This window comes from Elgaria multicarinata, chromosome 13, assembly GCF_023053635.1.
Source record: "Elgaria multicarinata webbii isolate HBS135686 ecotype San Diego chromosome 13, rElgMul1.1.pri, whole genome shotgun sequence".
NCBI classification, from domain to species: Eukaryota; Metazoa; Chordata; class Lepidosauria; order Squamata; family Anguidae; genus Elgaria; species Elgaria multicarinata.
Genome location: NC_086183.1, coordinates 34059657 through 34086142, shown reverse-complemented (window position 1 = coordinate 34086142; position 26486 = coordinate 34059657). Strand labels below are relative to the sequence as shown.

Sequence of the window (26486 nt, the reverse complement as noted above, 5' to 3'; positions counted from 1 at the left end):
TCCAGCAGTCTCTCCTCCACAGGGAACGTGCTTTCTGTACAGGCTGTCCAAAACCCCTCACATCTTAGGGGATGGTTTATTAGACGTGTGCCTTGAACTTAGGGTTCACGCGTTGTCCAGGAATCATGTTTATGGGCCATCCTACTTCAGGAAGTGAGAATGGAGCTGACTGAGAGGGAGAGACATCATAAGCTTTTAATGGGCTGAATACTAGAGGAGTACAGATGAAAATATCTCTTCCCTATGAGGCATTTCTTCCGCTCTTATAGCGTTCCAGCACCCAGCGATGGCAAGGGAGCCAGAGCTGAGGGACTGGTGTGGCAATCCTTCCTGCTCGCTTTGAATGGGACCTCGGCGTTCAGTAGTCCAACAGCCACGCGGCTTGTGGAAGCCTCCTGAACCAGGGCCCTCAGTTTCTGCCTGGCCACCTTCAGGGTCACGCACTTGAGCACCCTCCGCACAATGGTCCCCTGACCCGTGAGGTTCTCTGGGTACTGAGTCCAGGCAGCTTCCCCAGGCTCCCAGTGGTAAATCGAGTCATGCGTCCTGGAGGTACAGACACCTCCCATCACGTAAACTTTCCCCTGAAAGCAAGTGGCGCCGGCAAAGGCGAGAGGCAGGGGCAGCGGCGGGATCGTGACCTCCTTGCTCACAATGCCGGCCTCATGCATGAAAAAACATTTAGCGGTGCAAGGCAGAAGCTGGCTAAACCGCCTGTTTGGGTATGGGTGGGTGATCTTTTTGGAAAAGAATCCCCCGATGACACAGATCCCAGTCTCCATGGCGACAGCAGCTGCACCGTGAAGACTGAACTCCAGAGGCACCTGTGTCCAGGTATCCAAGTGGATGTCATAGACAAGGATGCCCTGGTAGACCACCTCCTCGGAGTCAGCGTCCCCTCCTATTAGATAGAGCTTGTTCTTGTATGGGGCAGAGGCGGAGAACCGCAGAATCATGGGCAGGCTGGCGATGGGTGCCCACGCCTGCTGGGCCACGTCAAAGCTCTCTGCGGAGGCCAGGGGGCCGGCATCATTCCAGCCACTCAGGGCAAACAGCTTCCGCTTACAGGTTAAGAACATGTGCACAGACCGGGGTGTTGACATGGCGGGGAGCTGGATCCAGCAGTCGGCGAGAGAGTTGTACTCGTGCAGCGCGCAGGAGTAGGAGCCATCCGGGTGTTTTCCTCCCGAGATGTACAGCCTGTGTTCTAGGACCGAACAGCCAGGGAGCGCCACCAGTTCTAAAGGCGGCAGCTTTGTCCTCGATCCCGAAGCTGGGTTCAGGCACTCCATATAGCAATCCATGTCTTCGCTGACGGAGAGGATGTCCCTCAAGCGGGGCACTTTGATGCATATGATCCTTTCCTGATACATGCCCTGCCGCAGTCCCCCACTCGCTTGCAGCCTCCCAGCCCCATCGAGGTCTTCCCATTGCAACTCGACTTGCTGGTCAAGTGTCACTACATCAGCCTGGACTTTGGCAATTTCCTTATGGGTCAGGAGCGGGAAGCGGATGTGTTGTAGCAGCGCCTTGAGCACTGCAAGGCGTTCGGCGGGGGCGGCTGTCACCCAACGCTGCACGGCCAGGAAGACATCCAGTTCGGAGGTCACGGCTAGATGGTCAGAGGAGATGATGCCGACAAAAGCACTGAGGTCGAGGTGTGGGAAATCTTTGTGTTCCAGGAGGGGTTCGAAGTGGAGGCCCAGGTAACGTAATGTGCCGCGCATCAGGGTGGAGTTGTTGTGATCACGAGCCAGCATGTAGAGGCGAAGGCAATTTTCCATGGAGATCTTCTCTGTGAGATATCTGCCAGGGGCAATGGAAAGAAAGAACGTCACTGGAAGGATTGTGGGTGGAACTTGACGGCGAAGCCATGATTGTCCTGGCCCTTTTTGCGGAAGCTGGGGAGAACCTCAGAGGAGCCAGAGGAGCCTTGAACTACCTGCTGATGAGTGCCAGTGCCGGCATGAGCTGGAGCCGGCTGGCTGCTGTGAAGAGATCTTCAGCCGTCTCTGAACTGAGGGACAGCTCCCCCGAGTAGAGGTAGGTCAGCAGGTTCTGGAGAATGGAGGGATCCATGTCTTTCAGGAGGACTTCCCCATCTATGGACTCCTTGAAGCCACTCGTGAACACGGCCTGGAAGTAAGGGCTGATGGAGGCTAGCAGTGCCCTGTGAGAAGAATGGGGGACATCAGAGCGGGGCAACCAATCTTCTCCAGCCTCCGTTCCCACACCTGCAAAACGGGAGGAACCATCGGCCCAGGCATGGCCTACACTGTCATGGAGGCACTGCCCTTTCTAACAAGGAAGGATTTATTTGGCTCCCTTTGCTAAAAGTGGAAGCTAGTGTGGTGTAGTGATTAGAGTGTTGGACTGGGGAGACCTGGGTTCAAGTCTCCACTCAGCCATGATGCTCACTGGGTGACTTTGGGCTGATCGCTGACATCTCTGCCTAACCTACTTCACTGTGTTGTCATGAGGATAAACGAGAGGAGAATTTCATCCACCTTGGATGAAGTAACCTTGGAGGAAAAGGTGGCATTTAAAAATAACAAGTAAATTAATACCCTGCCTGGCTTGGGAGACTTGATAGCACTCTTCAAATACTTAAAAGGTTGTCACACAGAGGAGGGCCAGGATCTCTTCTCGATCCTCCCAGAGTGCAGGACACGGAATAACGGGCTCAAGTTAAAGGAATCCAGATTCCGGCTGGACATCAGGAAAAACTTCCTGACTGTTAGAGCAGTGCGACGGTGGAATCAGTTGCCTAGGGAGATTGTGGGCTCTCCCACACTAGAGGCCTTCAAGAGGCAGCTGGACAACCATCTGTCAGGGATGCTTTAGGGTGGATTCCTGCATTGAGCAGGGGGTTGGACTCGATGGCCTTGTGGGCCCCTTCCAACTCTGCTATTCTATGATTTTATGATTCTATGAACAGGGACCCACCTGTTGCATGGAAACCTCTTTCCACCGGCTATCAAGGTAGCATTGCAAAGTTCCTCGGAGCAATGCAGCTGTTTCAAACCTGAAAAAAAATGGATGCCTTCTAGGTCATTCTAAGTGGTCATATCAGGGCAAGGGCTGTTCTGTATAGAGGTAGGTTTATATACATTTCCAGAAGACCAATTGCTAGAAAGCCCTTATTCCAAGAGAATTCAGGCTTCGTCCAGCATCAAGTATGGCTCCAAGGTGCCCTCTGCTAAATCACCACTAAGAGAGAGGAGGTGGTCACTCAGCATAATTCGGGGCAGATCAGGAAAAAACAGAAGTGCCAGACATCTTGGTCTCATCCCAAGCCTGGAGGGTGTGAAGCTGCAGGAGCCCCAAACGCAGCAGGGCAGAGGATCAACCGCAAGGCGAAGGCAGAAGGCCAGGTTCTCAGGATTTCTACCTGGCCTGGTCAATCTGGAGGGTTCAATACTGCCTGCCAATCTCAAGGGCCAATCTGCAGAGCTTTATGCCCTTCTGCACCAGAAGAGGACAAGGAATAAAGTTACAGGAAGCCAGATTCCAGCTGGACATCAGGAAAAACTTCCTGACTGTTAGAGCACTACGACAATGGAATCAGTGACCTAGGGAGGTGGTGGGCTCTCCCACACTGGAGGCCTTCAAGAGGCAGCTGGACAACCATCTGTCAGGGATGCTTTAGGGTGGATTCCTGCATTGAGCAGGGGGTTGGACTCGATGGCCTTGTAGGCCCCTTCCAACTCTGCTGTTCTATGATTCTATGATTCTAAGATTCTATTCTGGGCACAGACCATCAAGGTGCTGGTTCAAGCTCCATATTTCCTGACAGCAGCAGTATCACAGTGGGGGAAACCCAGGGTGTCCCCGAAGAGAGCCCGTGGACATTGTTGCTTTAATGGGCCATTTCCTAAAGCCAAGATCAGCGGCAAACTCACCCTGACTGAAACAAGATTTCAGGGACACGGACATCTCTGGCTCGTCGTCCTTCCCACTGAGCTCTGCAATGCCTGGTGGATCCATGGCACCACTGCCTGGAGCATCAAGTCCCAAGGGCTATCACTCTCTCTAGGCCACCTGGCTTGCTTTCAGCCAACCCAAAGGGCACTACGAGCCACCCACCTGTCCCCTCAAGGTACCTCTAAAAGTCAGTTGCAGCAAAGGCACCAGTGTCTCCAGAGCAGCCGCCACCACCACAATGGTTGCCATGACACTTTGGGCTTCCTCCCATTCACAGAGTATTTGGAATTCAGTGGATTGGTTTGGCTTCAGTTGTCTTCTGGTCTCCAAGCCTGAGAAGGCCAAAGTTGTTAGGGAGCTGTGTTCACCTCGCTCCACCCTAAAAAGTGGGGGTAATTCATAGAATCATAGAATAGCAGAGTTGGGAGGGGCCTACAAGGCCATCGAGTCCAACCCCCTGTTCAGTGCAGGAATCCACCCTAAAGCATCCCTGACAGATGGTTGTCCAGCTGCCTCTTGAAGGCCTCTAGGGTGGGAGAGCCCACAAGCTCCCTAGGTCACTGGTTCCATTGTTGTACTGCTCTAACAGTCAGGAAGTTTTTCCTGATGTCCAGCTGGAATCTGGCATCCTTTAACTTGAGCCCGTTATTCCGTGTCCTGCACTCTGGGAGGATCGAGAAGAGATCCTGGCCCTCCTCTGGGTGACAACCTTTTAAGTATTTGAAGAGTGTTATCAAGTCTCCCCTCCATCTTCTCTTCTCCAGGCTAAACATGCCCAGTTCTTTCAGTCTCTCTTCATAGGGCTTTGTTTCCAGACCCCTGATCATCCTGGTTACCTTCCTCTGAACACGCTCAACTTGTCTGCGTCCTTCTTCTTCTTATTTTTTTATTTATATAGCACCATCATTGTACATGGTTCTTGAATTGTGGAGCCCAGAACTGGATGCCCAGAACTAGATGAGGCCTAACCAGGGCCGAATAGAGAGGAACCAGTACCACACGTGATTTGGAAGCTATACTTCTATTGATGCAGCCCTAAATAGCATTTGCCTTTCTTGCAGCCCTATCGCACTGTCGGCTCATATTCAGCTTGTGATCTACAACCATTCCAAGATCCTTCTCGTTTGTAGTATTGCTGAGCCAAGTATCCCCCATCTTGTAACTGTGCATTTGGTTTCTATTTCCTAAATGTAGAACTTGGCATTTATCCCTATTAAATTTCATTCTGTCGTTTTCAGCCCAGCACTCCAGCCTATCAAGATCACTTTGAAGTTTGTTTGTTTCATTCCCTGACTTTTGAAATGCGGAGCTTCGGTGGAAAAGCCCCGTGATGGCTTTGAGGTGGCTGCTGTTTCGTGTAATTGACGCAGCACCACAGCAGCACCGTCTCGGGGCTTCCAGGACATATAGGCAGCCCCCTGGTCTTGCATTGAAAGTAGTATTGCCAGCCTGAGATCAATTGATGGAAGGTTTTAGTAACATAATTGGCATATGTCTCATGAAAGATGAGTTGTTTGCATAGTTTAAGGTTGGCTTTGGGGGAGAGCAGAGACTTGTGCCTTTATCAGCTATGTGACAGACAGAAATTCAACAGGTTAATTTTTTTGGTATCAAAACAAATATGTGAAAAGCTTTATCTGTTGATATTCTGTCAGACATCTTATTTACCTTCTTAATAAAACTCAGTTTCTGGAAGAGCTTGTTTCTGCTGCTCTCTCCTGAGTACCTTGCATGTTTAGCCTGGAGAAGAGAAGACTGAGGGGAGACATGAAAGAACTCTTCAAGTACTTGAACCGAGGGCTGGATCACTTCTCTATCATCCCAGAGTGCAGGACATGGAATAACGGGCTCAAGTTAAAGGAAGCCAGATTCCAGCTGGACATCAGGAAAAACTTCCTGACTGTTAGAGCGGTACGACAATGGAACCCATGACCTAGGGAGGTGGTGGGCTCTCCCACACTAGAGGCATTTAAGATGTAGCTGGACAGCCATCTGACGGGGATGCTTTAAGGTGGATCCCTGCATTGAGCAGGGGGTTGGACGATGGCCTTATAGGCTGCTTCCAACTCTACTGTTCTATGATTTTCAACTACACAGACTACCTTTCTCCTGGAGTGGTAATAGGTCATCCTCTGGCATGATAGGTTAGAATGGGGAAAAGGTTCCTGCGATGTTCCAGAAGGTTTTATTCCCTAAGCACCAAGAAGTAGTTTGCAAACGTGAATAGAGATGCACGTGCTAAGCAAATCTGAGTTTTTGTTTTGTTATCCAGGCTTTCATTTCAGAATCTACTGTAACCCACAGTGCTATTCTACATAAAACACAAAACTGGATGCGTTGTTTAGTGACACAATTGAGCGGTTTGGCTATAGGGCCTGCAAGGCAAAGGGTGCTTTCTCTGTGCCTTGTATTACGCAGAACCCTTGTTTGTATTTCCCACTCTGTCATGGTGCCCTGCTGCTCCGCAGTAGCCCTTTTCAGCATTTGCTGACTCGTTGAAAGATGTTCCTGATGCCAAAATCCCATGATAAATCAGTCCCCTTTCACAAATGTACTTAACCTTGTCCCATGTGTCCAATTCTAAACCATTTTCTGGGTTTTCTGCATTGTTTCCTCCAACATCATGTTAGGAGCAGCTCCATAGAACAGTTCTCAGCTATGCTTTACAACAAAAATGGCCTAAGTGAAACATTTTGTAAGTATTATAGAATCATAGAATTGTGGAGTTGGAAGGGCGCACAAGGGTCATCTAGTCCAACCCTCTGCAGTGTGCAGGAAAACCAATTCAACTATCCATGAGAGGTGGCTGACCAGCCCCTTCCTAAAAACCTCCAGAGATGGAGAACCCACAACCTCCATAGGTAGACTGTTCTACAGAACTTACCAACAGGAACTTTGTCCTTATATTTAACTGAAATCTAGGTAGCTGTATCTTACGATCAGTTTTAAGTTGCTGCATTTTTCTCAGTGTATACATACCATAGATAATTAATGTTCTCATGTTCTGTGTGTGTGTGTGTGTGGGGGGGGAAACTTCTGTGTTTTAACTGTTAGTGTTTGCCAAGCTCAGGTCTGTGTTTTGTCAGAGTACAGTGCATAATCAACCATATACGTCCCACAGCAAAGATTTTGGTATTAACCAGATTCATTGCAGATACATCTTTATACATGTGAGTTTGCATGCATGTCTGAGCAAGGATATTTGGGAACAACTTTGTTCCATGACTTCTATGACCCTAGTTTTCCCACTTTAAGTAATGGAATTGATGGTAAAGAAATTTGACGTTTCTTTATTTTTTAGCAAAGCAGGAGTGTTTAGAAAGTTGCCAGTATTTCCCCCCTCACACCTCAGAGTCACAAATGGCATCTTCTTCTCACTTTGTCAATATTAGGTCCAAGACAGCATCGACGTTCCTCATCTGGAGCAGCTTATCCCTGGGAGCTGGCAGTGCTGAGAACTGCGGAGATTGCAGAGGGGCCTATTAGAGTTTTACCAGGACTGTGGAGTTCGTGATCCGAGCTCCGTAATGCCCTATCCAGTACGGCTCGTCTCGTCCTTCATGCCTGAAACGTACATAGCGAACTCCAGGGCCATAACGTTTGAAACTGTGAGTGATCTGCAGAGGCAAAGAGAAATATTGAGGACAGACTGAACCACAGTTTGGACTTGCCGAAGGGTGCAATCCTATGCATGTTTAGATAGAGAAAAAAAAGTTTTGCAACTCCCAGCATTCCCCAGCCAGCAACGCTGGGAATGCTGGGAGTTGCAGGAGTTTTCTCCTGTCTGAACATGCATAGGATTGCACCCTAATTCTTCTAAAACAATCACAAGATGGAGAGAGCAGTGAGATTGGGAAAGAACAGAGAAAGCATTCAGAATGAGTCAGTTTTAAGGGGCGTTTGCTCCTTCCCCAAATTATAACTATAATAATTTAGTAAAGTAACTTTAAAATAATCTTGCCTGGCTTAGTTGTTTACTGTTCCACAAAACCAGGGTACTTAATCTACTCTCCCAGTCCAGGTCCGGGCCCGATTCAAAGTGCTGGTATTAACATTTAAAGCCCTAAATGGCTTGGGGCCAGGCTATCTGAAGGAACGCCTCCTCCCATATGTACCTGCCTGGACCCTAAGGTCATCCTCAGGGGTCCTTCTCCGGGAGCCCCTGCCAAAGGAAGTGAGGCAGGTGGCTACCAGGAGGAGGGCCTTCTCTGCTGTGGCACCCTGGCTGTGGAATGAGCTCCCTAAGGAGGTTCGCTTGGCACTTACATTATATGCTTTTAGATGCCAGGTGAAGACCTTTTTATTCTTCCAGCATTTTAACAGTCTATAAATAAATTTTAACTTGGTGTTTTAAATTTGTAATTTTGCATCGCTGCTGATTTTATCTGGCTGAGCTTTTATATTGTATTTTGTACTATGGTTTTATACTGTTGTTTTATACTTTGAATGTTTTTAATTTTTGTGAACCACCCAGAGAGCTCCGGCTATTGGGCAGTATAGAAATGTAATAAATAAATAAATAAATAAATAAATAAAATGCACACACACACCAAGCCTAGTTTTGGATTATTACAATTTATATGTATTTTATTTCATTCTATTTAATTTTATAGTTGCACAAACATTGCTTCGAATTATTTGCATAAATCATGGATGTATGTTATATGTGTGCATGCATGCGCACACACGTGCACACGCACACACGTACTTCTTCCCACTCCCATCTTTTGAAGGCTATACCAGTATAACTGTACTTCTCTCTGTCTATTGACCGTAATTTTTATTATTATTTATTGTTATTATTATTAATTGAGATAAAAGAATTAAAAACCTACCAAGCACATTGAATCTCAACAGTCAACAAGAGTAAAATAGGCTTTGGGAGCTGCTGTGGAAAGTAGTACCTTTTGATACTTGCCGTCATTCCACTGTGGGATGGGAGCCGGGCTGGCCTTGAACTCAGCAAGCACTGTACGTTGGTCCTGTGCCAAGAGGGAGACATGGATTTTGTAGGCACAGCCACTGTCTTTCCGGGAGCCCCACCTGCGGAGGAAGGAGGGGATGTTGGGGTGCAGCTGAGGCAGCAAACTCAAGGATTTTAGTGTGTGTAAATAAACCTGCTTTTGTCCTTAAAGTGTGTGAGTGTGGTTTTACTCTTCAAAGGGCTGGCTCTTCCTGGTCATGGACAGGGCTCAGGAGGCGGCTGCCTGGGAATCTAGACCAGTGGTTCCCAAACTTTTTAAGGTCACCGCCCCCTTGGTTCCACAAACTCATGTCCAGTGCCCCCTACCCTACTCTATAAAAATCATTATTCAGAATAGCGGTTTTCAACGACCCACGAAGGAAGATAATAACAATAAAATTCAAAACAGTAACAATTAATTGAATATTTATTCAAAATCCGAAGCACCCGCCGCAGGCTTGCTGAGGGAGGGAGGGAAAAGAGAGCGAATGCTTCTATTTTGCAGCCGGCATGACGGGGCACACCAAGCAGGGTATGTCACTTCATTAGCATTCTGGTGCTTTTGAAACATTTCAATTCACCGTTAAAAGGACTCTTCTTAAACGGTATTAATACATGAGTGGATTCTTCCCTTATATAGCTTGGGACCAAACTACCTTCTCCCATAAAAATGTCCCTGGATTTTAAGACCTTCTGGAGAGGCGCTTCTTGGAAAAGACCACCTGGAGCGCCCCCCTGCCTCCCCTTTGCCTCTTAGCGCCCCCCTATGCAATCCCACCGACCTCCAAGAGGGCAGTACCACCCACTTTGGGAACGACTGATCTAGACGTTTGGTCCAGGAGCCCACCTTGCAGGACAGTTGGGTGGACCCCAGCTTCCTCCACAGCTAGCACTGTCCCGAAGGCACTGGAGCACCTAATGCTACTGAACCTGGAACACCTGCAGGGTGCTAAGAGCTGTAGAGGGCCTGGCAGCAGCATACTGGCTACTCTTTGAAGGCAAGGGCGAACGCACCTTGGTGTGAGATTTCTCCACCTTGCTGTTAAATCCACAAAGGTCCTAGCCCCAAATATTTCATAGAATCATAGAATAGCAGAGTTGGAAGGGGCCTACAAGGCCATCGAGTCCAACCCCTTGCTCAATGCAGGAATCCACCCTAAAGCATCCCTGACAGGTGGTTGTCCAGCTGCCTCTTGAAGGCCTCTAGTGTGGGAGAGCCCACAACCTCCCTAGGGAACTGGTTCCATTGTTGTACTGCTCTAACCGTCAGGAAGTTTTTCCTGATGACCAGCCGGAATCTGGCTTCCTGTAACTTGAGCCCATTATTTCATGTCCTGCACTCTGGGAGGATCGAGAAGAGATCCTGGCTGTCCTCTGTGTGACAACCTTTCAAGGACTTGAAGAGTGCTATCATGTCTCCCCATAGCAGCATCCTTGTTTCACAATGCAGGAATCCACCTTAAAGCATCCCTGACAGATGGTTGTCCAGCTGCCTCTTGAAGGCCTCTAGTGTGGGAGAGCCATTATGTAGATTGACACTAGTCCTCACCAGTCGGAGATCAAAATTTCGGGTTGGCAGGTGTCCAGGAGCTTCTCCCACAAGCCTTCCTTCAGCAAATCTACCAGCTGAGATTTTACACACCACCTTGTGGAGGGAGGGGAAAAAACACGTTAGAGCTACTGTACTATGCTATAGCGTGCTGGCTGCAGTGGACCGAAAGTGTCTTCATGCCAACTAAAGAATTATGCAGTTATAATATTCAAGGTACTGTACACAGCAACAAACTTCCCGCCCTGGGGAATGATGCCAAAGTCAAAACAACATGATGGAACGAAGAATTTAAACAGCAAGCAATAATGGCATTACGGAGAAGAGAAACTACGGTTAGACCTCCGGTGTTCAGCTGCAATTCAAAAAGATGCTGTAAGCCAGAATTTCCCATGGCTTCCCAAGCATCAGGGAAATGGAGGTGGCAAAGAGCCATCTAGGAAAATCTTCCAAACTGACTCACTCATACGAAGAGACGAAGCAAGTCTGGGCCTCTGCACCTTCCACGTGGTCCTTGTTCTCTTCCACGCACCACCCGCTCCCTCCATGTCGGACGTCCCAGTGTTGGTACTGCTCTGCGGACCCAACACAGAAAGTCAGGCCATCGAGTAGGTAGCAGTTTGAGCTTCAAGGTGCTAGTTGACTTAAATCCAAGTATTTCAGCTTAGTAAATAGGATACTCACAGCAACACGCGTTTTAGTTTTTGTTTGTTCAAAGAGAGGCCAGTCGCAAAGACTTTCTTTACAGCAGGGGTGGGCCACTTGTAGCCCTCCAGGGGTAGATCTACACTACTGCTTTAAAGTGCTTTAAAGCGCTTTATAACAGTTTTGACAACTGTTGGGGCCCAGGACACACTGCATATACAGGTTTCAAAACATTTTCAAAGTGCTTTAAAGCTCTTTAAAAGCAATAATGTAGATCCCCCCCAGATGTTTTGGCCGATAACTTCTATCCGCCCTAGACAGAATAGCCAGCAGAGTGGGGAGTTGTAGACCAAAACGCCTGGAGAGCCACAACTTATGGATGTCAGCTATACAGGCTTCGTCCCCTTTTCCTTTCAAACCCAGGATGAACTTTTAACCAAAGGGATTTTTTTCAGGGCAGAATTTGGCTCTGGAAAGTGTTGTGGAATAATACAATGCCTCTGAGAATATGCAGAGTACCATTCCTCATTCCCACTGCTGCACATCTGGGATCAGAGACCAAGCATTTCCAGATCATGGTTTTGTACTTTTGCTTTTTGAGTGCTGCTACCTCTTGGTGTAGAAATATGCTCCCCACCATCTCCCCTCGTCGGTTCGGTCCTTCCCTGCTGCCTCACCTTTCCCACAGGGGTTCTTGATGAGGTTCCTTCCAAAGGGCTGTGGCAGGCTCACCCACCTCATTTCTGGTCTCACCACAATCAAGTGCCTAAAAAAGTGAAATACATTTTTAGCTAAAATATTCTAGGTGTTGTTGTTTTCAACCACTGAACCCCATCCTCACCCTCTGGAAATTAAACTCCTCAATCCACTTTCCAGCTCTGGTCCTTGGAGTAAATGGGAGTCTGGATTACCTCAGCCCTGTAAATTCAAACCCTGGTCCTCTCATGGCTGAGAAGCCAAAGGGATGCAGTAGCAGCGATTGCGTGGCAGGATTTAGTCTCCTCAACCCCGTGGTTGTGCGACTCAGAACACACACACACACACACACACACACACCCTCTTAATCTTTAAAGGAAGGGGGGGGGGTTGTGTAAGTTCTATAAGAGGAACCATAGTGCCACCCAGCTGCAGCAAGAATAACCAAGCGTCTGGTGGCACCTGGGAGACTAGCCCAGTGATAGCAACGCATGAGCCTCTGCCATCAGATGTGGGAAGGTGTGGAAGAAACCTTGCAAACAAAGTTGCAGGAACATACTAAACCATAGGACTCCAAATGGCCATTGAAACGCATTGGTTCATTCCGAATGGCCATAGGAAATCATTGGAGGTGTTTGGGGATCATCTACAAGGGACATACTAAACCGAAGGACACCAAATGGCCATTGCTCGTTACTGGGCACTCACGGGTTTTTGTGGGTCCCTCTCACGATGACATCTGCCTCCTCCTGCACGCCTCCCGCACTTTCTAGCCTTCTTCATGCCACCAAAAAAACCCCCAGTAAGTCTGACTTATTTTTAAAGATGGAAGTTGCCGCTATCTCCTGCTGTGTGCAGGAGAAGCAGCGGGCTCAAAACAGCCCACGGAATGGGCCATGTGTTTGTTATTTACTTCCTCTTTTGAAAGAGGAAGTAAGGAGGGACAAACATGCGTGTGATGACGCTCTAAAACAACAGCTCCCACCTCCAGCAGCTAGTATTCAGAGGTACTTGCTTGTGAACATGGAGGTTCCATTTAGTTCTCATGGCCAAGCAATAAGCACCCAGCAACAGTGCTCGCTTGCAAAGATGGTCTCCTCAGGAGAAAGCAAAGTCCTCGAGTAGGGCTCTGGCAAGAGAGCTCTGTTAGGGAAAAACTCCCCCAACTAGAAGGAAGGGAACAGGAAAGCAGACAGGTCCAGATGCAGTGACTATCTTTTTATTAACTACACGTGTAGGAGGAACCTCACCCTCAACGGATCAAAAGCAAGATTCTCTACCCATCATCCACAACCAACATCTTTTATAACATTCCAGGCCCCTCCGGAATGAGCTCATGCTCCTCCCTCCTCCCATCCCTTATTGATTGCAGAGTTATACATTTTCCATAAACAAAACTATTTCCAACAGCTAGCAACACATAATATTTTGACAACTATGACTTATTCGTGTGACTTACTGTAACAGATAAGCCCCCCATGCAAGGGCAGGCAAAGCTAACAAGCACAAGTGAGCCAGGGTGTCTGAGTAAAAGACAGCTTGGACCCAGGATCCAAGCCTCAGAAGCGGGGGTGTCGTAAGTTGCCACATCTGACCAGGCAGATTAGGCCTTTGCTTGTGTTCTTGAGAAGTACAGGGCAACCTTGGGCAACTTGCTGACTGCGTTTCTGATGACTCTTGGAAAGGGGAAGAGGGAGGAATGAGCATGGAGTGCTTGGTGTACATTTCCCCCCAGAAAGGGGGTCTTTGGTGGGAGTCTTTTGGCCCACCCTAACAGCTCTAATAGGCAGCAGCTGAGTCTGGGTGTGGCTCAGCAGCCTTTATTAGGAAAAGCCCAGCAGTCAGCATGTGCGAGCTGCTGGAAAGGACCTCTCCCCAACTTCTCCTGGTTTCTTCGCCCATCTTGAACCCCTGTGCTATGAACTTGGACTCCTGCTTGACCCTGCTATTGGATTGTGTATGTATTGGGCTGCCTAACTTTGTTTGACCACTTCTGCTTTGCTTGACTCTATGGTGCTGTTCAGACGATACCTTAAACCACAGGTTTAAGCACTGTGGTTAAAGCCATGGTTTAACAAGTCTTCTGAACAGGGCCATTATCTTGGCTTGCTTGCCTGTGTCTTGACCCTGTGCCTGTTATCTGGATCCCTCCTGCATTTGCCAGAGCTTCTGAAACTTGTCTTCTGGAACATTGGCCTGGGTTATTACTCGTCCCTTCCATTAGCCCTATAACTAAGACTGCTACCAACACAGGACTGCTAAAATCAAATGTTAAAGAGAGACATACTGTGTGTCTTTGGCCTGGTTCAGACAAAACGCTAAACCATGCCGCTTAACCACAGAATGGTTAACCATTTTGTGGTTGAGCGGCATGGTTTAGTGTGTTGTCTGAACCAGGCCTCTGCGTGTTCTCTCTGCAACCCCCCACCCCAAATAAAATCTGGGCTCCAGCAGGATCAGGAGAAAATTGCAATGCCCCAGGACCTTCCTGGCTAAAAAGGATTCAGTAGCACCTTTTCAAGAGTGCTTCCTAAAACAATTCCCATCTGCCCCTGCTTATTTTAGGGTGTCTAAACCCCCATTTTTTTCAAGCAAAAATAATGCAGCAACCAGCAAACTGTTCTTTTGGTAAACATGGGGGTGTATCTTGTGTTACCTTAAAAACAGAGCTGCAGCACAATCCCAAGTATGTCTACTTAGAAGTAAGCCCCACTATGATCAGTAGGACTTACACCTTTCTAGTCTTGGGCCTGTCTACAAGGCTTTCTAAACAAAAGAAGGTTATTAATGCACAAACATATAACCCTCTCACTGCCTCCTTAGCAGAGGCAGGGCGTTGCATGGGTGAGCATTCTGTCTGCAAACTGGGTGCATTTTCACCTGTGCTGCTGAGAAGCCAAAGTATTAATGTTGGTCATGGGTGCACTTTGGTTTAGCACCTTGCTGTTTGGTGCTGGCATTTAAAAAGAAAATTTTCATAGGTAACAATATTTGGCTTTACACAGGCAGCCTTCCCAGGATTCTGGGCTTCCAATTCTTTGTCTGCTCTCTTGTGACTGTAATCTGATATCACTTGCTGGTTTAGAGAGAGAACAGTGTTAATGTTAAAACTTACTTCAGGTCTCAGGTAGACACCTCCTGGAGTTGGAGGCTCTACTTTTGAAATCCATTTAATTCCATTTAGTTCTCATGACCAAACAATAAGTACCCGACAACAGTGCTCGCTTGCAAAGATGGTCTCCTCAGGAGAAAGCAAGTCCTCTTTGCCAGAGAGTTCTAAAAGGCAGCACCTGAGTCTGGGTGGGGCTCAGCAGCCTTTGTGAGGAAAAGCCAGCAGTCAGTGTTTGCTAGCTGCTGGAAACGACCTCTCCCCAACTTCTCCTGGTGTCTTCACCCTGCCTTGGCCATCTTGAACCCCTGAGCTATGAACTTGGGCTCCTGCTTGACCTTGCTACTGGATTGTGTATGTATTGGGCTGCATAACTCTGTTTGACCACTTCTCCTTTGCCTGACTTTAGGGCCCTGTTCAGAAGATACCTTAAACCACAGGTTTAAGGTGTCTTCTGGACAGGGCCATTAGACTGCTACCAACGCAGGACACCTAAAATCAAATGTTAGAGAGAGAGCTGCTGGGTGTCTCTGGCATGGTTCAGACAACACGCTAAACCATGCTGCTTAACCACAAACAGCATGGTTTAACGTGTTGTGTGAACCAGGCCTCTGCGTGTTCTCTGCTCACCCACCCACTCTGCCCAAATCTGTGCTCCAGCAGGATCAGGGGGAAATTGCAATGCCCCAGGTCCGCCCTGGCAAAAAGGATGCAGTAGCACCTTTTCCAGAGTGCTTCCTAAAACAATTATTTTAGGGTGTCTAAACCCCCATTTTTTTCAAGAAAAAATGATGCAGCAACCAGCAAACTGTTCTTTTGGTAAACATGGGGGGTGTATCTTGTGTCACCTTAAAAACAGAGCTGCAGCACAATCCTAAGGTTCATTTTGTATGTATTGGGCTGCCTCTGTTTGACCACTTCTGCTTTGCCTGGCTCTAGGGCCCTGTTCAGAAGACACCTTAAACCACAGGTTTAAGGTGTCTTCTGGACAGGGCCATTATCTTGACCTGGTTGCCTGTGCCTTGACCCTGTGGCTGTTACCTCGACCCCTCCTGCATTTGCTGGAACTTCTGAAACTTGTCTGCTGGAACATTGGCCTGGCTTATTATTTCCCATCTGCCCCTGCTTATTTTAGGGTGTCTAAACCCTAAAATAAGCTGCTGGAAACGACCTCTCCCCAACTTCTCCTGGTTTCTTCACCCTGCCTTGGCCATCTTGAACCCCTGAGCTATGAACTTGGGCTCCTGCTTGACCTTGCTACTGGATTGTGTATGTATTGGGCTGCATAACTCTGTTTGACCACTTCTCCTTTGCCTGACTCTAGGGCCCTGTTCAGAAGACACCTTAAACCACAGGTTTAAGGTGTCTTCTGGACAGGGCCATTAGACTGCTACCAACGCAGGACACCTAAAATCAAATGTTAGAGAGAGAGCTGCTGGGTGTCTCTGGCATGGTTCAGACAACACGCTAAACCATGCTGCTTAACCACAAACAGCATGGTTTAGCGTGTTGTCTGAACCAGGCCTCTGCGTGTTCTCTGCTCACCCACCCACTCTGCCCAAATCTGTGCTCCAGCAGGATCAGGGGGAAATTGCAATGCCCCAGGTCCGCCCTGGTAAAAAGGATGCAGTAGCACCTTTTCCAGAGTGCTTCCTAAAACAATTATTTTAGGGTGTCTAAACCCCCATTTTTTTCAAGAAAAAATGATGCAGCAGCCAGCAAACTGTTCTTTTGGTAAACATGGGGGGTGTATCTTGTGTCACCTTAAAAAGAGAGCTGCAGCACAATCCTAAGGTTCATTTTGTATGTATTGGGGTGCCTCTGTTTGACCACTTCTGCTTTGCCTGGCTCTAGGGCCCTGTTTAAACCACAGGTTTAAGGTGTCTTCTGGACAGGGCCATTATCTTGACCTGGTTGCCTGTGCCTTGACCCTGTGGCTGTTATCTCGACCCCTCCTGCATTTGCTGGAACTTCTGAAACTTGTCTGCTGGAACATTGGCCTGGCTTATTATTTCTCCTTGCCATCAGCCCTATAACTAAAACTGCTACCAACGCAGGACACTGAAAATCAAATGTTAGAGAGGTGCTGTGTGTCTCTCTGGCTTGGGTCAGACAACACACTAAACCATGCTGCTTAACCACAAAATGGTTAAGGGAATTCCCTTACCCATTTTGTGGTTAAGCAGCATGGTTTAGCGTGTTGTCTGAACCAGGCCTCTCTGTGTTCTCTCCTCAAACCCCCCCCCCCCCAAATCTGGGCTCCAGCAGGATCAGGAGAAAATTGCAATGCCCCAGGCCCTTCCTGGCTAAAAAGGATTCAGTAGCACCTTTTCCAGAGTGCTTCCTAAAACAATTCCCATCTGCCCCTGCTTATTTTAGGGTGTCTAAACCCCCATTTTTTTCAAGCAAAAATAATGCAGTAACCAGCAAACTGTTCTTTTGGTAAACATGGGGGTGTATCTTGTGTTACCTTAAAAACAGAGCTGCAGCACAATCCCAAGTATGTCTACTCAGAAGTAAGCCCCACTATGATCAGTAGGACTTACACCTTTCTAGTCTTGGGCCTGTCTACAAGGCTTTCTAAACAAAAGAAGGTTATTAATGCACAAACATATAACCCTCTCACTGCCTCCTTAGCAGAGGCAGGGCGTTGCATGGGTGAGCATTCTGTCTGCAAACTGGGTGCATTTTCACCTGTGCTGCTGAGAAGCCAAAGCATTAATGTTGGTCATGGGTGCACTTTGGTTTAGCACCTTGCTGTTTGGTGCTGGCATTTAAAAAGAAAAGTTCATAGGTAACAATATTTGGCTTCACACAGGCAGCCTTCCCAGGATTCTGGGCTTCCAATTCTTTGTCTGCTCTCTTGTGACTGTAATCTGATATCACTTGCTGGTTTAGAGAGAACAGTATTAATATTGAAACTTAACTCAGGTAGACACCTCCTGGAGTTGGAGGCTCTACTTTTGAAATCCATTTAATTCCATTTAGTTCTCATGACCAAACAATAAGTACCCAGCAACAGTGCTCGCTTGCAAAGATGGTCTCCTCAGGAGAAAGCAAGTCCTCTTTGCCAGAGAGTTCTAAGAGGCAGCACCTGAGTCTGGGTGGGGCTCAGCAGCCTTTGTGAGGAAAAGCCAGCAGTCAGTGTCTGCTAGCTGCTGGAAACGACCTCTCCCCAACTTCTCCTGGTGTCTTCACCCTGCCTTGGCCATCTTGAACCCCTGAGCTATGAACTTGGGCTCCTGCTTGACCTTGCTACTGGATTGTGTATGTATTGGGCTGCATAACTCTGTTTGACCACTTCTCCTTTGCCTGACTCTAGGGCCCTGTTCAGAAGACACCTTAAACCACAGGTTTAAGGTGTCTTCTGGACAGGGCAATTATCTTGACTTGGTTGCCTGTGCCTTCACCCTGTGGCTGTTATCTCGACCCCCTTCTGCATTTGCCTGAACTTCTGAAACTTGTCTGCTGGAACATTGGCCTGGCTTATTATTTCTCCTTGCCATCAGCCCTATAACTAAAACTGCTACCAACGCAGGACACTGAAAATCAAACGTTAGAGCGGTGCTGTGTGTCTCTCTGGCTTGGGTCAGACAACACACTAAACCATGCTGCTTAACCACAAAATGGTTAAGGGAATTCCCTTACCCATTTTGTGGTTAAGCAGCGTGGTTTAGCGTGTTGTCTGAACCAGGCCTCTCTGTGTTCTCTCCTCAACACCCCCCCCCCCCCCCAAATCTGGGCTCCAGCAGGATCAGGAGAAAATTGCAATGCCCCAGGTCCTTCCTGGCTAAAAAGGATTCAGTAGCACCTTTTCCAGAGTGCTTCCTTAAACAATTCCCATCTGCCCCTGCTTATTTTAGGGTGTCTAAACCCCCATTTTTTCATGCAAAAATGATGCAGTAACCAGCAAACTGTTCTTTTGGTAAACGTGTGATGTGTCTGTATCTTGTGTCACCTTAAAAACAGAGCTGCAGCACAATCCCAAGTATGTCTACTCAGAAGTAGGCCCCACTAAGATCACTAGGACATATACCTTTCTAGTCTTGGGTCTGTCTACAAGGCTTTCTAAACAAAGGAAGGTTATTCATGCACAAACACATAATCCTCTCGTTGCCTCCTTAGCAGAGGCAGGGCATTGCATGGGTGAGCATTCTGTCTGCAAACTGGGTTCATTTTCACCTGCGCTGTTGAGAAGCCAAAGCATTAATGTTGGTCATGGGTGCACTTTGGTTTAGCACCTTGCTGTTTGGTGCTGGCATTTAAAAATAAAAGTTCAGTTGTAGCAATATTTGGCTTCACACAGGCGCCAGCCCAGGATTCTGGGCTTCCAATTCTTTGTCTGCTCTCCTGTGACTGTAATCTGATATCACTTGCTGGTTTAGAGAGAGAACAGTGTTAATGTTGAAACTTAATTCAGGTCTCAGGTAAACACTTCTTGCAGTTGGAGGCTCTACTTTTGTAGTCCTTCCTCTATCAAAAGGCAGTTGGTTAGGAAGCAAGAGCTGGTTAACAAACAGAAACTGGTGTGATGGAGCTTTTAGAGCAAGCACACATGTAGGGCAAAGAGGGGAGGGAGCCTCAAAAAGCAAACACTTTCCCCTTTGCTGCTGAAGCCCTTTCTTGTAGACTGCAACTAGTGTGTGTTTCAGGTGTGAAACACACTAAGACCAACTAGTGTGTGGTCTTAGTGGCCTGGTTCAGACAACACTCTAAACCATGCTACTTAACCCCAAAACGGTTAATGGAATGCATTAAGGTCAATGCATTCCCTTAACCATTTTGGGGTTAAGCAGCATGGTTTAGCGTGTTGTCTGAACCAGGCCAGTGAAGGGGAAGGAAAGTGTGTGTGTGTGGCCCAACTAGAAGAGGCAGGACACCCATCAATGGCACTTTGCTCTGGCAAGCAAGAAGCCTAGTGGTTTCAGCAGGAGCCTTTCCTCTGGGAAAGGAGACTCCATGGTTTCAGCAGCAGTGATGCACCTGGCCCTGGGGGCAGGGGGGCGGGTAAGGCACACTGTCTTGTTTTAATTGGATTTTACTGTTTTAAAATTTTGTATAGGTTTTAACATAATGTTTTAATTTGTTTTAAGATTGTATATTTATTCTATTTTATGTGTATGGTTTTATCTGTACACCACCCTGAGCTCCTTGTGTTATGTGGTGGGATGTAAATACTTTAATAAAGAAAATGCGTCTGGGAAGAAGGGGAGTCTGGACTCTCCAAAACCTGGGGGTACTTGTACATTTCATAGAAGTGCAGTGCCATGGGTCCTAAGCCCTGGAAAAGATGCTACTTGATATGGGAGAAAGACTGGGCCACCTTTCCATCCCATCTAACCAAAGGGAAAAATAGCTGTAGGTGCCAGAAACCTCATTTTAACAAAAGATGACCTTGCATGCTCATGGCTGCCTTAAAAGACAGGTGTGCAGACTGACCAGGTGTGTTACTAATGATCACTCTGGCTCTGCAGCATTCATATTCTGCTCAAATTTAAAATAAAACACACTTTTGCCTTTGGGGAATACATTTGTAAGAGGTCTGTTAGGGACTGAATTGCTTGGTCCAGTCTTCACTGATTCCTCTCAGCCCTGTTCCCTGGGCTTTTCTCCCAAGGGGGGACGGAGAGGCCTTGGCTTTTGGGCTGCCTCCAAATGGAGCCGCTACTTCTCACTGGCAAAAGAGCTGCTTTGGAACAAGAGAGTTCCTTAAGCCCTGAAATAAGAGTAGGGTGACCCTATGAAAAGGAGGACTGGGCTCCTGTATCTTTAACAGTTGTATTAAAAAGGGAGTTTCAGCAGGTGTCATTTGTATATATGGAGAACCTGGTGAGATTTCCTCTTCATCACACCAGTTAAAGCTGCAGGAGCCCTAACCACTTTTAAATCTGGTCACTCTAGTATAGCTCCTGCAGATTTAACTGTGGTGATGAAGAGGGAATTTCACCAGGTTCTCCATATATACAAAGGACACCTGCTGAAACTCCCTTTTCTATGCAACTGTTAAAGATGCAGGAGCCCTGCCCTCCTTTTCATATGGGCACCCTAAATAAGAGGCGTTTGCCATGAATAAGAAACCCCAGTGCTGAGAAGAGCGGAAAAAAACCCCTCAGAAGGAACAACTCCTCTCAGAGCAGTTTGTAAATAAATCAGAATGCAATTAATAACAGCTGGCTTCAGTCTCACAATTGCTGGGAGCCAGAGGAAGGCAAGGTGGACCTGGGTGAGGGTTTAGGGAATATGGCCTGAGGTAAAAAAAGAAAGGAAAAAATATTTATTAAGCGGCTTGTAGGGTGGATTTGATTTAAATCATGATTTAAATCACTAAGAAAGACTTTGAGGTGACCCCCCCCCAAAAAAGTGCACTCTTCCTTGCTAAATTTTACACAACTCAGAGTTACCAAAGACTCATTCTTGCTGGTATAAGCTTAATATTTACAACCAGATGAAGGTTTCATTTTTAGAATAGCAACTTTTCAGATTAGTTTTACAGTTATATATAAAAATAGTATCTAATAGTTTCTAATAGTATCATATTTGGTGATACTATTAGAAACTCATCATAGATAGATAATTATGAAATTATTGTGAGGTAAACTCTCTCCAGTTTAATAGGTTAATCATTCATATTTGGACCACTTTTCTGCTGTACTTTATTGGAAGGAGAAAAATAATCTTACAGAAACCTCTGGAAGAGCATGACATTGTGAATGGATTCATGGAATTCATTTACCAAAAAATTAAAAATGCCTCATGCTACGTAGTTAAAAACTAATCCTTATTTCATGATGAATAACCTTTGGACTATAATGTATCTTAAATAGAAAACTATCTTTAGATAGATTTTTCCTCAAAAAACATATCAGAAGCATCAAATTTAAATTTAAAAAATCCATTTTTTTGAGATTTGTTTTTTAAATCATGGGTTTTTAATCAGTGATTTAATCAGTGATTTTAAAAAAATCACTGTTGCTGCTTGTAGTCCTTCAGAGTTGCCCCCAAGCAATCTTGAAAATCCTAAAGTAAATATTAGGGTCCCCTCAGGTCTGGAGTTCTTGCTGTCTCCTGCACCCCACACTTTCAGTCCTTAATCTCTCTCAGGGACACCCCCCCACACACCCCAAAAACTTCCATGTCCCCTTTTAAGACAAATCACCCAGTCAAAATCACGCACTCCAGAGTAAAGTTTTTTTTTAAAAAAAACTTTTGGTGGTTTTAAATTTTGTATATTTGTTTTTAATGTTCATTGTTTATAACTTTTGTAAACCGCCCAGAGAGCTTTGGCTATGGGGCAGTATATAAATGTAATAAAATAATAAATAAAGTTAACAGAAAAGGAGCACAAGTCCTGGTTTCCCCCAATCTAGAGCTTTCAGCTACAGAAGGGGCCCAATCCTCCCCCTTTCCCAAACACAGAGGTAAAGGGGTTTAAGGACTGGGGCATTGCTTCAGTAGGAAAAGCACCTAGTTTGTGTGAGAAAAATCAACTTTGGAAGAACCAGTTCCACACTATATATATTATATATTAATGGCACTTTGTAGCATTACAGACTACACAAAGGCTCAAGGCTGAAAATTTCTACTCAGGAACAAAAGCCTGCTCATGAGGAGAAGGAACCAGTCCTTTTAAAGTTTCTTTTCCCCTTCTTTTTTTAATAGCTGCTTTCAGTGCTGCAAAGCATCGAATGGGCGGAGACTGAAGGGGTCTACTCAAGAGAAGGAAGGACCAGCTGTGAATGCCAACAAGCCAGACTCCGTTCAGCTGCAGCAACAGAGCCAGCTTGCGCATAATCTCTCCGTCTCCTCCAGGACCTCAGTTAGGTGGAGAGTTTGCGCAGGGGAGAGACTCAAACGAAGAACCAGCCCTGCTGTGCCAACAGCACAAAGGCCTAACTGGCCATGTGGGGCCAGAGCCACACCTGGAAGTGGCTCATTTAAAAAAACCATCCCTGCATAGTGAGCAGAGCTGCCTCGTGGGGGCACAACCAGGCATAGCCGCCTCGTGGGGGCATAGCCACCTCGTGGGGGCATAGCTGGGCATAGCTGCCTCGTGGGGGCATAGCTGGGCATAGCTGCCTCGTAGGGGCATAGCTGGGCATAGCCGCCTCGTAGGGGCATAGCCGCCTCGTGGGGGCATAGCCGCCTTGTAGGGGCATAGCCAGGCATAGCCGCCTCGTAGGAGCATAGCCGCCTCATAGGGGCATAGCTGGGCATAGCCGCCTCGTAGGGGCATAGCCGCTTCGTGGGGCATAGCCGGGCATAGCTGCCTCTTGGGGGCATAGCCGGGCATAGCCGCCTCGTAGGGGCATAGCCGCCTCGTGGGGGCATAGCCGGGCATAGCCGCCTTGTGGGGGGGCACAGCTGCCACGTTGCCACAAGGGAGCACAGCCGAGCACAGCCGCCACGAGGGGCACAGCTGAGCACAGCCACCATGAGGGGGCACAGTCGCCGCGAGGGGGCATAGCCGGGCACAGCCACCACATGGCATAGCGCCTTCTTGCTTGGCCTGCCTGCTTACCGGGACTGTTTCAACCTGCAGCTGGCCACTAAGGGTTTGCTGTTGGGCACTCTGTGGTGGCTGGATTGGCCCAGAGCCTCACCTAGAAGTGGCTCATAAAAGAGCTAGCCCTGCCGTGTCCTTCCTTCCTGGGAGCAGCACAAAGGCCCAACTGGCAGCGTGAGACACCCAGCCCTCTGCCTCAGCTGCATTTTACCTGCTAGCAAGAGTGCCTTCTCGCTTGGCCTGCCTGCTGACCTGGACGGCTTCAATCTGCAGCTTGGCTGGTAAGGGTTTGCCTCTGGGGACTGTGTGGTGGGGGGATTGGGCCGGAGCCTCACCTGGAAGAGGCTCATTTAAAAAAACACCACCAGCTCTGCCACTTGGGGGCAAGCCTCAACACACGAGCGACATTTACGATCATCAGAGGGGGGCCCTGCTTCTTGTTCCAAGAAGAACAAACTGTCATCATGAAGATCTTCGACGGCAGGGCCTTCTCTGTAGCAGCACCCACCCTCTGGAAAAACCCTCCCTCATGCAGTTTGGGAGGCGGAAAACGTAACTTCCTTCAAACGCCTCCTGAAGACATACCTGTTTAGACAAGCTTTCTCTGGACTATAACTTGCATTGGTTTTATATGACATTTTTAAATCGTTATTCTTGATTTTGTGTGTTATGATTTGAGCTGCCCAGAGAGCCTTGGCTGTCGCGCATTATACATATATAATAAAGGAATAAAATAGGGTTCTGCTCTCTTGGCTAGTCTGCTGTGGTTATGGCCGGGGTGGTGAGAGAGTTACTTGGCCAGTGGCTTTGCTCTCCTTCTCCTCCTGGTTGTGCTGAACAGCAAATGAGCCAACAGACCCTATTGAAATGCAGCTTCTGTTTGAGGGACATCTGAAAACTAAAGGTGTCTCTTTGGATATTGCAATTAGTAAGTTTTAGTTTGCATTAGTCTTAAGTGTTTTATTTGTTCTTGTGTATAATTGTACGTTTTCACTTCTCTTCTCAGCTTGTCTGTCTGCTTGATCTACTTGCATCAAAGAAAGCTAAGTGCCTGGGATTTCATTTTATAATGTTTCTTGTGTTTTGCATTGTTGTGGGTTGCATTTTATTTTCTGATGCATTTGGGGTTGGAATTGTGGGTTGCATTTTATTTTCTGATGCATTTGGGGTTGGAATTGTTGTGGGTTGCATTTTACTTTCTGATGCATTTGGGGTTGGAATTGTGGGTTGCATTTTATTTTCTGATACATTTGGGATTGGAATTGTTGTGGGTTGCATTTTATTTTCTGATGCATTTGGGGTTGGAATTGTGGGTTGCATTTTATTTTCTGATACATTTGGGGTTGGAATTGTGGGTTGCATTTCATTTTCTGATGCATTTGGGGTTGGAATTGTTGTGGGTTGCATTTTATTTTGTAATGAATTTTGTGGTTTGAATGGTTATTATTGTGAGAGTTGGGTTGTGTAACTTTTTTTTAGCGTTTATCACACAATCCTATGTGTGTTTAATCAGAAGTAAACCTCAATGACCCTGTTCAGGAGGTGCCTTAAACTACGGTGGTTCAGGCTTTTTTGTTAACAAAAAAGTCTGAACCACTGTGGTTTAAGGAGCCTTCTGAACAGGGCCAATAGGGTCTTCAACTGTGAAATGGGAGGGCACCAGGTTGGGAAAGGGTGGTTTAGAGGAAGAATGATTGGTACTGATAGGGTTAAACTTGAACCCCTTACCAAGATTCCTTCCTGGCTTCTTAAATGTGCTTTCACATTTTATATTGTATTTTATTTGATGATGCGTTCTGCGGTTTGAATTGTTGTGTATTTCATTTTATTTAATGATGCATTTTGTGGTTTGAATTGTTGTGTTTTGCCCACAAAGCTCAATTGTAAGATTTGGTTAGTGCCATTTTTAGGATTTATCACACAATCCTACGTGTGTTTAATTGGAAGTAAATCCCAATGTGTTTAACTGTGAAATGGAAGGGCACCAGGGCAAGGGTGGTTTAGAGCAGCGATGGTGTGGTTGGGATTGCTTCCTAGCTTCCTCACTTGCAGACTTCGAGGACCAGGCCCGCTCCCATCACGTCTGACAAGGTAAGACATTGTGGGTTCTTTTACTTCTTTACTAGCAATTGTTTCATTACTTAGTCATGTTTTACTAGGTTGTGTGGGGTGGCACAGTTTTTGGGATTGCTTCAGGCAGCAAAACACCTTGGGCCAGACCTGGACTTAGGACTGTGTTAGACACATCCCTTTATGGGATGTCTCAGGTTAGCCATGGTGCCCTTCCAAGGACCCTCCTTCACGGAGAACGTTATGGTCTAAGTGCTGGAACTTAGCGGACTTCTTTGCCTCTTCACGAGGACCGCTGACTTGGGACTGTGTTACACACAGGCAGTGTTCCCTTCATGGGAATGTCTCAGGTTAAGTGACGATGCCCTAGCAGGCATGGCCAGCATTCATGCATTTTGTGGTTTTAATTGTTGTGAATTGCCCAAAGTGCTTCACTGCAAAGAGTTGGTTTGTGCCCTTTTTTAGGGTTTATCACACAATCCTATGTGTGTTTAATTAGAAGTAAATCCCAATGTGTTTAACTGTGAAATGGGAGGGCACCAGGTTGGGGAAGGGTGGTTTAGAGGAGCAATGGCTGCCAGTGATACGGTTAAACTCCCCTTACCAAGATTCCTTCCTGGCTTCCTAATTACAATACAAAATGTAAAAGCACATTTTATTTCATAAAGCATTTTGTGGTTTTTATTGCATTTTTTGTTATGGATTTTGTGGTTTTAACTGTGTATTGCGTGTTATTTGAACATGCATTTTGGAGGTTCAATTGTTGTGTGATTTTGTTGTGAGTTCCTCAAAGGGCGTCATTGGCAGAGACAGGGCTGGACACCGCAAGATTGGTTCCTAATTGCAATATAAAATGTAAACTCAAGATTCCTTCCTTGCTTCCTAATTGCAATATAATATGTAAAAGCGCATTTTATTACACATTTTGTGGTTTTAATTGTTGTGTGTTGTGTTTTATTATGCATTTTGGTGGTTTAATTGTTTATTGTTTTGATTTTACTATGCAATTTGAGGGGTTAATTGTTGT

General features: G+C 46.8%; 2 protein-coding genes across 2 annotated transcripts in view; both read right to left on the bottom strand.

Moving 5' to 3' along the window:
• Positions 1 to 240: 240 nt before the first annotated feature.
• Positions 241 to 3987, bottom strand: LOC134407830 (kelch-like protein 6). The gene is made up of 4 exons (XM_063139778.1): positions 3903 to 3987; positions 2947 to 3025; positions 1943 to 2170; positions 241 to 1806 (listed from the first exon to the last, which is right to left on the bottom strand). Exons 1-4 carry the CDS (start codon positions 3985 to 3987, stop codon positions 264 to 266), a joined length of 1935 nt encoding a protein of 644 aa, XP_062995848.1. The 3' UTR covers positions 241 to 263.
• Positions 3988 to 7198: 3211 nt separating this feature from the next.
• Positions 7199 to 26486, bottom strand: part of FBXO27 (F-box protein 27) — a 37971-nt gene continuing 18683 nt past the window's right edge. Inside the window, exons 2-6 of the mRNA XM_063139875.1 lie at positions 11759 to 11847; positions 10900 to 11011; positions 10437 to 10532; positions 8829 to 8967; positions 7199 to 7541 (exon numbers count right to left, since the gene is read on the bottom strand). Of these exons, the coding sequence (XP_062995945.1) occupies positions 7407 to 7541; positions 8829 to 8967; positions 10437 to 10532; positions 10900 to 11011; positions 11759 to 11822 (546 nt within the window). The 5' untranslated portion in view covers positions 11823 to 11847 and the 3' untranslated portion in view covers positions 7199 to 7406. The remainder of the gene's footprint in view (positions 7542 to 8828; positions 8968 to 10436; positions 10533 to 10899; positions 11012 to 11758; positions 11848 to 26486) is intronic.